Source organism: Haliotis rufescens, unplaced genomic scaffold (assembly GCF_023055435.1).
Source record: "Haliotis rufescens isolate VD_foot unplaced genomic scaffold, xgHalRufe1.0.p SCAF_15, whole genome shotgun sequence".
Taxonomy (NCBI): domain Eukaryota; kingdom Metazoa; phylum Mollusca; class Gastropoda; order Lepetellida; family Haliotidae; genus Haliotis; species Haliotis rufescens.
This window is the reverse complement of record NW_025963835.1, coordinates 27,561,559-27,577,503: the sequence shown is the minus strand read 5'-3', so window position 1 is coordinate 27,577,503 and position 15,945 is coordinate 27,561,559. Positions and strand designations below refer to the sequence as shown.

The following is a 15,945-nucleotide window of genomic DNA, read 5'->3' as shown; positions in this document are numbered from 1 at the left end:
GGGTTATAGAGAAAATAACCATGTGGCACAAAGACCAGTGAAGAGCAGCTTCTTAACAATAGATTAACTCTTATCAAGAAAAGACTAACAACTGTGTTGGGGAACAGGTCAATATTTTATTGACAATAAATTCTTTATGTTAAAACAATGTAAAAGTACCTCCATTACTACAATGTACAACATGAAATGATAATTAAAAAAATGAACAAGCCTTGAGACGGAGGGTGGGAGTCTTACTTTCTCGCCTGTGGGGAGAAGACTGAGCGTCATGGGTGAGGTACAGCACCGTCGCGGGTAACAGAAGCATGGGTGGATCGTGACCTGAGCAGCGGATCGGCTGCATTGTGCTTACCGAGTTAAACCTAAGTCAAGCTTTACTCATTATTTACCACCTAAATCATGGTTTTCAGGGTTTTGTTTTTCCTAATTTCTAATTGGCTTGTGTGTTGTCATGGCATTTGTGCATTGCAACATCTATCTTTAAATAGACAGTTGAAATTCCAAGTTTCTATTTTATGAAAGTTATTTCAGTGTCACTTTATTCTCATTTTATCTTAAACAACTAGTGGAGAAGCAGTCAGTATTTTTTAAGAAAATATATTGTAAATACTCATTCTGAATATAGATTTTCTTAGCAAATTTATTGCGTAAGTTATGACACTTTTGCGAGTATTTCAGGAAATTATGTGTGATATAAAACCCTCAGTTTTTTGGTTACTTTTGTTTGTCTAAAATATGGGGCCAATTTCTCCAAATTGTCTAGGGGCTATTTCCATCGAACATGAAACTTTTGAACTGCTCAATCTGAACCAGAACGAAATAAATCAGCCCTTTATACTGATATCCTGCTTCAGAGGCCGGTGTTTTTATGGTACTCTGACAACCCTCTCTTAACACAAAGTTCTGAAACATGACGCAGGATCACTTCTTCTTGGACTTTGACCTGTCCTGAACCACCATCTTCCTGAAGGTCATGTTGATCCTGACCCCTGTAAGTTTTTTCCTCTGGGGAAGGGAGTGGTACCAGAAGCTGTTTGTGGGGTGGTTCATCATCAGAAGACAGCCGTGCTGCAGCTCAATCTGGACTGGTTTGATCTTCCGTGATGCATTCTTGCCTCGAGCATCCTGGTGCTTGAACACAAAGTCCCGAGGTTGCCCCAGAGACAGTGATGCAATCGGGTGGCCCCTGACCAGATCCTTCTCATCATCCTTGTGTTCACCAATGTGGTCGCATCCATCCTTATATCTGGAGAGGAAAAGGGTGGCTTGTCATTGATGGTGTGAGTGAGTGGGATTTAACATGTGTTGGACAGTGTTATAGGTTCTATAAACGTTTGTCAGATTAATGTGGGACGAAAGCCCCAAGTGAGAAAGTCATTGACATTAACCATGTGTCAATGACCTTGTTTTGTTTGTTGTTTAAAGCCGCACTCAGCAATATTCCAGCTATATGATGGCGGTCTGTAAATAATCAAGTCTAGACAAGACAATCCAGTGATTGACATCATGAGCATCGATCCACGCAATTGGGATACGATGACTTGCAGTGACCTTGACTATGGTCTTGACGTTATATCCTGCAACAATTTCAAGTCTCAGGAGCATGTTAAAGCAAACAAATGATGACGACCATGTCCTCTGACTGACATGCCACCGACACTTGCGGAATTAGGACTTCTTGAGAAGTATTCAAATTTGTTACTGCTTGTAAAAAAAAGTTTTAAAAAACCTTATTTCTATTTTGACATTTCATAAATACAAACTCCAGTGACTATAATTCTGAATCCTAGAATATACTCATCTTGAACACCCAACCCAGAAAATACCACAACATTTGTTTAGGGTGGACAAGTGTCAACCAAATATGAACCTGTTAATGAGAACAAAGTTGAACTCCTTTCCAGTGACGCTTGAAATCGTGTCTCTGATGGAGGCAAGGAGGGGTAGCCATGGCCGGGCATGGACAGTGTTTCCAGAGAAGGAGTATGACAGACCAGAGTCACCATGGGCAACCTAAAAACAAATCTTTCTTTTTTTCATTGCCCTATTGATATTTCTTAAATCTATTAATGTGACAAAGTTTATTTATTATCATGTTCAGTAAAATTCTAATTTTTAATATTTAGTCGTCTTTACATTTGTGCTATGTATCAATCAAGTTAGGAGTCAACTAGCCTATGACACAGTTCACCGGGAGCTGGGAGAAACACTGATATACCCATATACATTAAATATTATGCATATTTTCAGAAAAGGTGCCCAAGCTGTTTGTGAATTGTAGTTTCAAAAAGAAATTATAAAACAGTCAAATGGTATGAATAAACACAAGGGGGCTACATGGAAAATAATTGCCCGCTCCTTAACCAATCAGAATAGTATTTTAATGTAAGGGGAGATAATGACATGGAAGCAGCCAGCAGCCCGATCCACAAAGCCTTTATAGTTCAACAATAATTCTCAAGTCTATGATTAACTATAGAGTTATGATAGGTCATAAGACTGGACCCAGGTTATCAAGCTATTCAGTGCCCTTTATTATGGTATATGGTGGCCTATTCTAAACCAGAATATTTTGTAATGGCAGTTTGTACCTATCTCTTGAGACTTGCGGGTACCCGGTTAGGGTCGGGTAATAGAGGGTGGGTACCCCGGTAGAAAATTTGGACTCATCCCAGCCCTTACTGCCTCACACCTGTCCATATGCTTGTCAATCATACACTTGCTTGATAACGGTGTTAGAACCTACACCGGAACTTTGCTCCAAATTGTAACAAGAAGTTGTTCATCCATATATCTTATCCTTACATATTAATTCACACACTGTTATTTCTCTGGAATACCTGTTTTCTGGGAATGTCATGCCACTTGCCAAAGATCTGCACCCTGGCGAGATGTCCTGAGTTATATTCAATCACCCTCTCACATTCGGACATTAGCTCGTCCGCCTCACGGCGAGAATACAGTCGCAGGTAGTCACAATCTAACTTTTCACCCGAGATTTTTCGCCATTTCAGATCCGATTTCGTAGTCACTGTCAACAACTTCGGCTGTGCATCGACGTCGTCTTGACTGTCTTCATCCACACGTGGACTTGCATCAATGCTGTGAATGGCTACAGCTGTCTGTTCTAAGTCATTTGCTTTGCCATCAGATATTATAGAATCCTCAGATTCAACAGTGGCATTGGACGGAGATATTTTAGAATCTTCAGACTCAACTTTTACATTGGACGGATCGTGTTTTGTTTTCTTGTTTTTACTGACTTGGACACATTCACCATCTAATGGTATTTTTCTCTTCGTCTTTTTGACGAAACTGTCAAGTGACATTTCAGAATTGTCCATGTGATTGCACAACATGCTTTTTGATCACAATTGGTTAGAGTGACTTCCCTTGGACTCCAGGCGCGTTGTTTAAAAAAACTGAATTTGATTGTAAATCTTTCAGCTTAATATTACTGTACTGTACACATCTAGAATGTACATAGCAAACACCCATACAGCTGTTTTCAACACACGCAGATTCGGATTCCAATCCATAAAGAAACAGATCAACAATTGGTTCCCCCAACTCCTTGCCTGAATGTCATACATCGAAATTGTACATAGATGTTATCAATGAGGAAGTCCGGCATTTCATATATTGTTGAAGATAGATATGTAACTATATTGAAATGTCAATTTTAACTCTGATATCTGTGAGGACTACAAAGAAACATTTTCACTACATGAATTGCATACTGCCCATGACTCGGCCGCAGGAACCGACAACATACATTATCAGCCCCTGAAACACTTGTCCATTCATGTTTGGAAACGCTACGTAATATAATCGATGAAATATGGACAACCAGACATTTTCCTCCTTCGTGGCATAACGTCATTATAATAATATTATAATTGTCATTACGTCATTTCAAAGCCTGGCCGGATCCATACTGATCCATCCAATTACTGTCCCCTATAATTAACAAACTGTGTTTGTAAAATCATGGAGATCTATCGATTCGTCGTGTAGTTGGAGACCAATAACACTCCGAATAACATCAAGTGTGGTTTCCGAAAAGACAGAAATACCATTGATCATTTGGTGCGTTAAGAATAATTTATTTAAAATCCCATTGTCAACAAAGAACGTGCTGTATAAATCTTCGACTTCGACTAAGAGAGTGAGTGAGTTGGGTTTATCGCCGCTTCTAACAGTATTCCAGTTATATCACGGCGTGTCAGCTTAATGTGGGAGGAAAGCCCGAAGTGATGCAGGGCTCAGACGTTTACCACTTTGGTGAAACCCACGAGCATGGGTATGGTGCTGACAAACCTAGAAAAAATCGGGGTGAACCGGGATTCGAACCAACATAGGACGCAACTCTGCACAGCGAACTGCGGCGCCTTAAACGACTGTGCCACCCGTGCCCCCTCGACTAAGAGAAGGCATATGGCACAACGTGTAAACATGGTATTTAAAAATATTTGTTTGAATTTGGCTTGAGGGTCAGATTACATCATGTCATATCTCAGTATTTAAACAACAGACAATTTCAAGTACTAGTAGGCTCTACCCTGTCTGATCACTCCAATCACGATCAGGGCGTACCTCAAGGCAGCATCCTATCTGTCACCCGTTTAAGCATAAACATTAAGAGTCTTGTGTTGGCGGGTAAATTTCATCATTTCTTTTCGTGGAAAGAATATGGATACGAAAGAAAGACAGCTACAAACATGGGTCAAAGAAAATGGCTTCAGGATTTCTAAATAAAAAAGAAACTGCATTAACTTTTGTCGTAAATACAAACCGCACGTGGATCCAGAAATATTTTCAGATGGTTCTCCCATCAAGGTGGTTGAGGAGGCTTAGTCCTGGGGCTCATACTTGATAATCTGACATAGTTACCATACAACACATATCTAAAAGCAAAGTGCCTAAACAAGGGAGGTTGCTTAATTGACATACAACTTCTTCTTTGCAATGAATGCGACGTTTTGGTGTAGATACTAACATGTGGACCCGTGAAGATCCGGGTTAGAACAGGTCTTCAGCAACCCATGCTTGCCGTAAAAGGCGACCATGTTGTCGTAAGAGGTGACTAACAGGATCGGGTGGTCAGGCTCGCTGATTTGGTTGGTGCATGTCATCGTATCCCAATTGCGTGGATCGATGCTCATGATACCGATCACTGGATTATCTGGTCGAGAGATTATTTACAGACCTCCGTCATATAGCTGGAATATTGCTGAGTGCGGCGTTAAACAACAAACAAACAAAACAAAGCTAAATGTGAATTAGGAAGGTTCTATGCATGTGGATAATTGATGTTTTGACAAGGTTGAATGATGATAGCTTGGTGTTTACAGATAAGGTTGAAGTATGAAGCCTGATGAATACATAGGATTGACAATCACTGGATTGTCTGGTCGAGAACCGTTTATTTACAAACCGCTGTCACATAGCTGGAATATTGCTGAGTGCGGCGTTAAACAACAAACAAACATGTTTCATCTTCCCGAGGCAAGGGCGTTAACTGACTATAAAAGTCCAGTTTCCACCCTTGCCGAACAAGGCTGGAATTCCGGAGTTACATTTTGGCTGGATTAACGAGTCAATGCATAGTCTAATAAAAATCGTGTAACGAACTAGATATCCGGTTTGTAAACAAAGGGGATTTCAACGTGCAGATATTGGTCGACTGAAGGATTTGCAAACATTCACCTGAACAGTTCGATAACATCCACATTTTAAGACCAGCAGTTTGTACATGCTCAGAAGCTATTCAGGGGCATCTTCCGGAGGCAAGAGAGTTAACTGACTATAAAAGTCCAAAATCCACCCTTGCCGAACTGGGCTGGTATTATGGAGTTACATTTTGGCTGGACTAACGAGTCTATGCATAGTCCAATCAAAATGGCGCATCGAAATCCGGTTCGTAAACTGTCGTGCAGATTTCGATCGATTGCAGGATTTGCAAAGCATGTGCACCTCCAACTCGTTGTCAGCAGATATTTTCCAAATCTTTTCATGTTTTTAATCAAGGAACTTACGTGATTTGATGCATTTCGCGATGTAACACCCTTTGTATCACAATATAGGTCTTGATTATCGATCAGATCGTCCTGACTTGGCGCCACCATTTTTCGTGAAGCAAACGCAAGTGATGGAATCTGATTGGTCCATAGGAGAGGCTTAAAAGGGACGTAACTGGTAATAGCCACTGGTGGCGCTACGATCGAGCCCAGTAATTCCAGCATAGTTCGGCAAGGGTGGAAACTGGACTTTTAAAGTCAGTTAACTCTCTTGCTTTGGGAAGATGATTCAGGGGGTATGTCTCATAAGCTGAATTTATGTGGATAACTACGTGTTCTACTGTGCACAGTTAGAGTCCAAAGATGTGACCAAAGTGATGTCCGTTGCACTTCCCTCTTCAGACTTCTGCCGTGTGTTCCTGTGTTTGTTCATTTGAATACTTGACTTGCCTGTCATGTGTTTGTGAGGGGTGCATCGGTTGGACAGGACACGCTCTCATTTTCGCGAACGCCTGGTATCATCACTATTAGGATAGTGTTTGTTTGTTGTTTAACGCCGCACTCAGCAATATTCCAGCTATTTGACGGCGGTTTGTAAATAATCGAGTCTGGACCAGACAGTCCAGTTATTGACATGAGCATCGATCTACGCAACTGGGTTAAGATGACATGCATCAACCATGTCAGCGAACCTGACCACCCGATCCTGTTAGTCGCCTCTTACGACAAGCATAGTCGCCTCTTACGTGAGTGAGTGAGATTGGTTTTACGCCGCTGTTAGCAATATTCAAGCAATATCACGGCGGGGGACATCAGAAATGGGCTTCACCCATTGTACCCATGTCGGGATTCGAAGCCGGGTCTTCGGCGTGACGGGCGAACGCTTTAACCACTAGGCTACCCGACCGCCCCCGCCTCTTACGACAAGCATTGGTTGCTGAAGACCAATTCAAACTCGGAATCTTCACGGGACTATGAGGACAGTGAGTTCTAAACACATTCTTATGAAAGTCGTGATCGTACAATAGACTGCTAAAAGCATAGATTTCTTATGATTTTGGAAACAATCTTTTATTTTAATACATGTGTAGAATAAGATGAAAAATAATTTCAGTTCCTGAAAACTACGCACATTAATATTCTTTGTACTGTGTATATTTTTAAATTCATAACTACATTAACCGGAATACAATAAGATATTCCTGAAACATATCCGTTTCAGTAGGTCACACCTTACTTTATTTCATAGCCCGCCGTTCAGTTATTAAAAATTCATATTAAGCATCACATTGAGGTTACGAGTTCATTCATTTACATTACTAACTGCGTGGATTCTGGGTTAGCGTTGTCGTACGGCCTGCCTTCTTATGGCCAGACTTTGGACCAGAGCGCTTCTGTTTTAAGCTACATGGTCCGTGGAGATTCCAGGGTAGAATTGGGCCACAGCACCCTATGCTGGTCGTATGAAGGAACCAAATGGTTCGGGTGGTCAGGCTTGGTGACTGGGCGTGAATATACCCCGACGGCGTGGAGCGTTGCACATATCAATCACGAGATTGTCTGGTCCTGATTCTTTTATGTATAGACCGCCGTCACTCACACACACATGCACACGCACACACCAACGTCATTTAAACCCACCCCAATCTTGACAATGTCAGAAATCGAATTCGGCGAACTCTTTGGAAAATAATTTGGATGACTGTCATTTTAACAGTATTTTGTATTCGAGTCCCAGGTTTTTAGCTTCTCTTTTATTAATGGAGATGTTACGCATTTTGACCTGGCAAAAACTGTGCCTGTTTTATGATTCAATGTGAGTTATTTGCGTTCATCCTCTTCGTCAAGATTAGGTCGCAACTGTCATAATATTAACTCAAGCTTTCATGTATTAGGTAGACTTTGTCACCAGGCCGAAGATCAGGGCTCGATTCCGCACATGGATACAACATGTGACAACAAACAAACAAATAAATACAATGTGTGAAGCCTATTTCTGGTGTCCCCTATTGCTGAATATTGCTAAAAGCGGCGTAAAAGCATACTTACTCACTCCCATGCACAAACAAATCCAAAGTGAGTTTCCCATGTAGGGGTTCCGAGGCATGAGAAGTCCCAAGATCCTCAATTTTGAAGTTGTAGAGTTTCCTAATTACCCTAAGCAACTGGGCCGAAATGTTTGTTTGTTTGTTTGTTTGTTGTTTAACGCCGCACTCAGCAGTATTCCAGCTGTATGACGGCGGTCTGTAAATAATCGAGTCTGGACCAGGCAATCCAGTGATTGACATCATGAGCATCGATTCACGCAATTGGGATCGATGACATGCATCAACCAAGTCAGCGAACGTGACTATCCGATCCCGTTAGTATCCTCTTACGACAAGCATAATCGCATTTTACGGCAAGTATAGGTTGCCTAAGACCTATTCTAACCCGGATCTTCACGGGTCCTTAGACTAAAGGAGCGGTAGGGTAGCCTAGTGGTTAGAGTGTTCACTCGTCATACAGAAAGCCGGGGTTCGATTCACGGGTGTATCATACGCACATTCCAATATATAAACTGCCGGGCAAGTGAAAGTATACAAATCATGTTTGATAGTAGCTAAAATGAAACAAACAAGAAATGGTCATTCGATGGCGATATATCTGATACAGGTACGATAGCTGTGGTTCGACCCTGACACGCCGCAAATAGTTGTAATATTGCTCATGCGGCGTAAAACATTATTTGAAGTTTGCAGTATTTCGGCGACTGTTTTGAGGTAACGTTTGTAATTTTGTCAAATTTTCAAGTGTATACTTTCTTTTGCCCGGCAAAAAAGCTGCCCACGCTGATATATGAGTTCACGGTTCACTTAGAAAACTACTTTGGTTTAGAACCATTGGAGCTGACAAAAGACCACTAGAGTTTGAAAAGGAGTATAGCCATTTCTGAGCATGCGTAGATTAATTTACTTACTCCATTAATCGGAAAGGGCGACAATGCGACATATTAGTATGTCGCGTTGTCGCGCATTTTAACACATTTCTGATGGGGCGGCAGTTCGACATATTTTGACCTTGAAAAATGTCGCATTGTCGCCCTTTTGTAAAATAAAAAATGATATTCAAAGCGCTACAATGCGACAAATGGCCAAAATGTCGCGTTTTGGTTAATTTTGACAATGCGACAATGTCCCTTCGATGATTCCATATAAAAGACTTTAGGACCGACGATCCCTGAGCGAACTGTGGCCGTCGCGTCTCAAAGAAGGATGCGTCGTGAGTTCTTGAATCAGATGTCAGCTTTCCACATTCCTTTACCACCTGGATTAAGAAATATCGATCTAAGCAAAAGAAAACTGTTTCTGAACACTAATGTATCCTCGACAGCACATCCCTTTGGGTGTAGATGCCATGGTGCTCAGAAATGACATGATGTATACAATATCCACTGCAAAGTAACGGCGCGTGTTCTTTTGTTTTACATTCGGAATTCCCCGATTATATTCGTTTTCGAGATATGGAAATACGATGTTCTTGTTTGAACACTTTATATTTAGGAACGGGGGTTCAATGTATAATTAAGAACGGTGGTTCACTTTATAAACAAAGAAAGGGGCTTCATTATATATTTAACAAGCATGAAATACTCATATCCCCCGCCAATATGATATGTCCTGTTGTGTGCAATGCATTAGCCCCTGTGAACTATGTTCACTGGATCTTTTTGTAAACAGCCTAATTGCAAGTACTAAAAACGTTATTACTGCTGTTTCTTGTCATCTGCACTTTATGATAGAATACGTAACTGTATTTGTGATGAGTTATGTTATTACTTAAACAATAAGTAAGGGAAGTTCTTAAAGAAATAAGGGAGTTCTTACTTTATTTTGATATCATTGAGAGCAGGGGTCACCATTAGGAGTACTGAGAAGTACACCACCAATCATCCGATGATCTGTGTAGTAGACTGGAGTCTGGAATGCTACAGCACTGGCATGTAAACAACAATTCCAATGAAGCACCAAGACAGTGAGTTGGAGAGTGAATGAGTTGAGTCATTTCTCGCACATTAAAGAAATTCAGTTTGTTTTCATGTTGCCACCATGCACTGCGATGAAGTAGGCTGGTTCGAGTGCCACTTGTAAATTGTGTTTTCGCAATAATTCACCATATACCTTGTCCAAGTTCTTTTGTCAAGTGGTATACTTCTCAATTAGGTAATTATGGTAACGGTTCTCGGACCACCCTGCGTAGATGTTTTTGTAGAATGTGTAAACGGATTCCGAGTTATGTTCTTGCTAAGGAAACCTTCGTAAAAATGTTCTCCTCAAGATTGTCATGGTTATGGCATGTAAGCAATTAGCTGTTCGGGCGTCGAAAGCCATTATGCCTCTTTATATTTTTTTCAGGAATTTTTTTATTCACAGCATGTACCATTTTTGAAGGCATAATTATGCCTATGCTTTTGTATGGTTCTGAAATATCGGGTGCTAAGCAATTGAAAAAGTTCACACCTTATATTTTAAATGTTTTCTAGGTGGTAAGTTTGCCTCAAACAAGGCAGTCCTTAGTGAAACAAGCCGTAGTAATATTTTTGTAGCCAGCCAATTAAGGGTAATTAAGTATTGGATTAAATTTATAGATACCTATATCAGTGTTACAAAATGTTACAGGTACTTGATGATAATGGTAAAAATAATTGGGTTTCAGATTTCAGAAATCTATTATTTGACAGTGGCTTTTCATATGTATGGATTTCCCAAGATGTTGGAGATCCAAAGTTATTTTTATATTCATTTAAGCAAAGACTAAAGGATATATTTTGTCAACAGTGGCACTAAAGTATTTCTGAATCACTTTATCTTAGCAATTAAGCAAAGTAAAATCATTGTTACAAACTGAAAGATATTTAACTTGTTTAAATGATAAAACTTTAATCAGAGCTTATTGTAAACTTAGAATTTCATTGCACAATTTTAATGTAAATGTATGTCGCTGGTCCAAAGACGGTGATATTGTGAACTCTATTCGTACAAACTGTTCCTAAGAAGTAGAGGATGAATGCCATGTCTTACATAAATGTGAAACGTATTCTCATTTTTAAAGACCGTCAGTTAATGATAAGTCTGAAAATCCTGATATGATCCATGCTGTTTCTGTATTCTTAAAACATGTCTTTATAATGAGGAATGTGTAACTTGATTTAAAATCTAATCATGTACATCACGTGACAAATGTTAATATCCAATCTGCATTTTACTATGGGCCTTGATGCCTAAATTACTGAATATAATTCGAATCCCGGTTCGCCCCGATTATGTTTCTAGGTTTGTCAGCACCATACCCGTGCTCGTGGGTTTCACCGAAGTGGTAAACGTGTAAGACCTGCATCACTCCGGGCTTTCCTCCCACATTAAGCTGACACGCCGCGATATAACTGGAATACTGTTAAAAGCGGCGTAAAACCTAACTCACTCACTCACTCACTACTGAATATAATGTCATTCGTAAAAACTCACAAACTATCAAAGGGCACCTGTTTACCACTAGACCTATTTAAGTGCCAAGTTTGGTGAAGAAATATTGTACGGTATCAAGATCAAAGTCGTTGCCAGGGAAACTCGAAATTTCTTTTTTTAAATCCCAAAGTATCAAAAGGCTTATCTTTGTGCCAAGTTTGGCTCAGATATCGCTCATGGTTTTTTAGTTCTGCTACGGAAACGAAACGTGACTGACGGATAGAAGGACGGACAGATGGCACCCATTCCTATATCCCCCTTCCACTTCGTGGCGGGGGATAATAACGGGGTTTCATTGTATACTAGTATTTAAGAACGGTGGTTCACTATATATTTAAGAAAGGGGTATCACTGTATTTATAAGTCCTTGAATTCACTGTAGACTTAAGAAAGGGGTTTCACCCTATATGTAAGATCGGGGTTCACTGTATGGTTAAAAACAGGGTTTGACTGTATATTTAAGAACGGGGTTTGACTGTATATGTAAGAAAGGTTTTTCACTGTGTATGTAAGAAAGGGTTTTCACTGTATATGTAAGAAAGGGTTTTTACTGTATATGTAAGAAAGGTTTTTTACTGTATATGTAAGAAAGGGTTTTTACTGTATATGTAAGCAAGGGTTTCACTGTATATGTAAGGAGGGGTTTCACTGTATATTAAAGAAAGGGGTTTCACTGTATAATTAGGAACATTTGGCTATTAAAATAACAGCCCTACAGTAACTAGAATGTGGTCTTGTCTGAGGATGCCGATGGAAGGAGAACCAGAGCCATCATTATGAAATATGATGTTACGTTTTATTGATATCAAGTCCTGTATTGTGGATTTATTGAGGATAATTGCTAATGAATTGACAATTGTATGTATGTAGGCAACTTAAAACACGGAAATAAATGTGCGTTTTCCTCCAGACATCTGTCAGAAGTTGAGATATGTGTACCACGGAACCAGGGCTCTGTAAATCAACCGTGTCAGGTTAGAGGATGGGCCTACTTTTTGAACTGACCACGCGGGTATTTTATAACAGAGAAAATATATATTTGCATTATTATTTGTCCTACTTCTTTAAAACGTTAAACACAACAATTATTAAGTAAGGATAAGAATTTATGGATGAATTGCTTGATAACGGTGTTAGAACCTACACCGAAGTTGTTCATCCATAAATTCTTATCCTTACTTAGTACTTCTAAATGCCTATCAAAGAAGTTACAACAATTATTTCAGTTTTGAAGTTTTGTTCACCCAAAAAACATTTATTCAATATTCGTATTCTTTGCAAAGTATTTTTTAGACGTTTTTGAAAAAAATATTTCCTTGGTGTCGAGGATGTATGAGAACAACAAATACTCAAGAACCTGTGTACCTTCTATTTTGAACAAAGAAAGTCCCATAAAGTGCACGCTGCTATTATACGATGCGTGTTGTGTAAGGCCCAATGGCATCTACCCGAAGCAATGGTGTTAACTGACACCAAAAATTCAAGTTTCTACCCTTGACGAACTAGACTAGATTTTCTGGGCTCGATCGTAGCGCCAGTGGCTAATACGAGTAATGTCCCTTCTACGCCCCTCCTATTGACCAATCAGTTTCCACCTCTCATATCATTTGCATTTGCATCAAACAAAATGGCGGCGCCCAGTTAAGACGATCTAATCGATGATCAACTTGTATATTGTAATAAAACTGGTCTTACCTCGCGAATTGCATCAAATCACGTTAGCACCTTCGTTAAAAATATAAAAAGATATGAAAAATATCTGTCGACGCCCTGCAGACGGTATACATCTTTTGCAAATCCAGCAGTCGACAGAAATCTGTACGCCGAAATCCATATTGTTTACGAACCGGATCTCGATTTCATTACACGATTTTGATTGGACTATGCATAGACTCGTTATTCCAGCCAAACTATAGCTTGATAATTGCAGCCGAATTCGGTAAGGATGGAAACTGGATTTTTGCAGTCAGTTAATTCACTTACCCCGGGAAGATGGGCACAGTGGTTGAAAAGTAAAGTTTATTATTCACCCGTCATAGATACCACTGTTACATAAGTATACATTTATATCAAATAATGGGTAGGTTTATCGGCAGGGCATATAGGATAAATAGGTTAAACGGTCAAATCAGTTAGGCAAGCATAGACCCATATTGCAAGGGAAATTGTTTCAACTGATTAACACTCAGAATCTATCTCCATATAACGTATGAAAGTATATCAAATCAGAGTGGTAAACCACTATCAAATGTGACGCCATAGGTCAGGAGGTCATGGCATCTCTGAAGCACTTCGTGACTTTTGGAAGTTTTGTTTTAATTGTATCAAAAAGAAGCTCTCTTCGTAAGCTTTTCCCGAATTAAAGCAGCTGAATTTTGTTGGAACATGCCCGAATTTGTACCTTGTTTCAGTCTGTCGCTGTGTGGGATATCTGTTTGCATATCGTAGTCCCATTAGGAAACTTTACATCAAGTGTAAAACGTGTTTCTTTATTTTTTTGTTCTGTAAATAGTCGAGTCTGGACCAGACAACCCAGTGATTGACATCATAAGAATCCATCTACGCAATTGGTATACGGTGCCATGCATCAATCAAGTCACCGAGTCTGACCACCCGATCCCGTTAGTCACCTCTTACGACAACATGGTCGCCTTTTACGGCAAGCATGGGTTGCTGAAGACTGGGGCTAGTGTGTGATGTAGGACAGGGTTTCCTGGGCAGAATACAGCGTACTCCATGTGAGAACAGCAGGCTGATGAGAGAAGAAACTACATATTTAGGTGACAGAATTTAAGGCTTACACTGTAGTCTAACAACTGTGCATCATACAAAGTGGTGTAAATGTTATTGAAAATAACAACATAATATTTGGCTATTCGTCTGATCAATGCTTTACCATAACAAATTCACTGACAACACCCATACCTGGTAACGGGAGACACCCCACCTATCTTTTAATGCGTGTCGCTCTTACAACTCAATTAACAAAGTAAACAATCTCATTAAAATCAGATTTAAGTTCTCGCTACCGCTAAACAAAGATCTGAGGACATCGCATTACGGACCCGTGAAGATTCCGGGGTAGAATAGGTCTTCAGCAACCCATGCTTGTCGTAAAAGGTGACTATGCTTGTCGTAAAAGGCGACTAATGGGATCGGGTGGTCCGGATCGCTGACTTGGTTCATGCATGTCATCGATCCCAATTGCGTGGATCGATGCTCATGACATTAATCACTGGATTGTCTGGTCCAGACTCGATTATTTACAGACCGCCGTCATATAGCTGGAATATTGCTGAGTGCGGCGTTAAACAACCAACCAACCAACCAACCAACCAACCAACATCGCATTACGGGTCACGTCAGACCGACCTTGCGCGAACTTTGACTGACCAAGGGAATGACCAATCAGAAGGCAGCTTTCTCGTGCTTTACGGCACTAATTTCAAATTGGCGACTACGCTTCGAAACATATTTTGGAAATTCTCGATTACAAATTTGAAACCTGAACAAAAGAACATTCTGGAATGGCTAATAGATGGTCTAGATTGTATAGATTCAGTCGTTAAACCAGTAACTATCGTTCGGAATACCCCGTGTTAAAGTTTTCGAGGTTGTATGATTAGAAATCACATTCCGACTGTCACTTTCATCATCTGGTAAGCGACGCTCTGATTGGTGGGATGAGAGGTCGTTCTGACGTCACCCCTCATGGGATGTCTTCAGATCTTTGTTTAGCGGCAGCGAGAACTAAGGTCTGATTTTAATGAGATTGCAAAGTAAATACCGGGTGTGATCATCAATTGCGCTGACACATGCAAAGCAGCGGCGCATTGAAGACATCAGATGATTGTAAACAGCCTGGAGGATTTTGTTCTGAATGTCAATCAAAGATTGGCCCAACTGAGCTAGTGTTACTGGATGATTCTGATCCTGTCGTTGGCGTCGCTTCATTTCACCTGAGATATGTTCCTTGGGGAAGGGGTCTGAAGAAACAGCCGACCATGGCAGTACAGCAATGTTATGCCGCTAGCATGTGGGCAGGCATTATCTGCTGCAGCGTGACGTTACGTCCCTGCACTTGCACAAAGTGCAGAACATGATCTCGCCCCAGTAGCGTGCGCCATTCAAATTACCATTAACGAGGATGAGTCGTGTTCTCCCATGAGTCGTGATGCCACCCATACCATTACACTCCCACCCAAAACTGACGACTTTGAGTAACGCAGGCGTCGCTAACATGTTCTCCGTGACGCCTGTAAAGTGAGTGAGTGAGTTGGGTTTAACGCTGCTTTTATCAGTACTCCAGTTATATCACGGCGTGTCAGCTTAATGTGGGAGAAAAGCCCGAAGTGATGCAGGTCTCAGACGTTTACCACTTCACTGAAACCCACGAGCACGGGTATGGTGCTGACAAACCT

The 15,945-nt window shown here is 40.5% G+C and overlaps 1 protein-coding gene across 1 annotated transcript; it reads right to left on the bottom strand.

The window, feature by feature from the left end:
• Positions 1-96: 96 nt before the first annotated feature.
• Positions 97-3,366, bottom strand: LOC124140211 (DNA oxidative demethylase ALKBH2-like). Its single transcript, XM_046507647.2, has 3 exons — positions 2,841-3,366; positions 1,871-2,013; positions 97-1,246 (listed from the first exon to the last, which is right to left on the bottom strand). The coding sequence occupies exons 1-3, from the start codon at positions 3,357-3,359 to the stop codon at positions 922-924; spliced, it is 987 nt and encodes a 328-aa protein (XP_046363603.2). The 5' UTR covers positions 3,360-3,366; the 3' UTR covers positions 97-921.
• Positions 3,367-15,945: the final 12,579 nt, after the last annotated feature.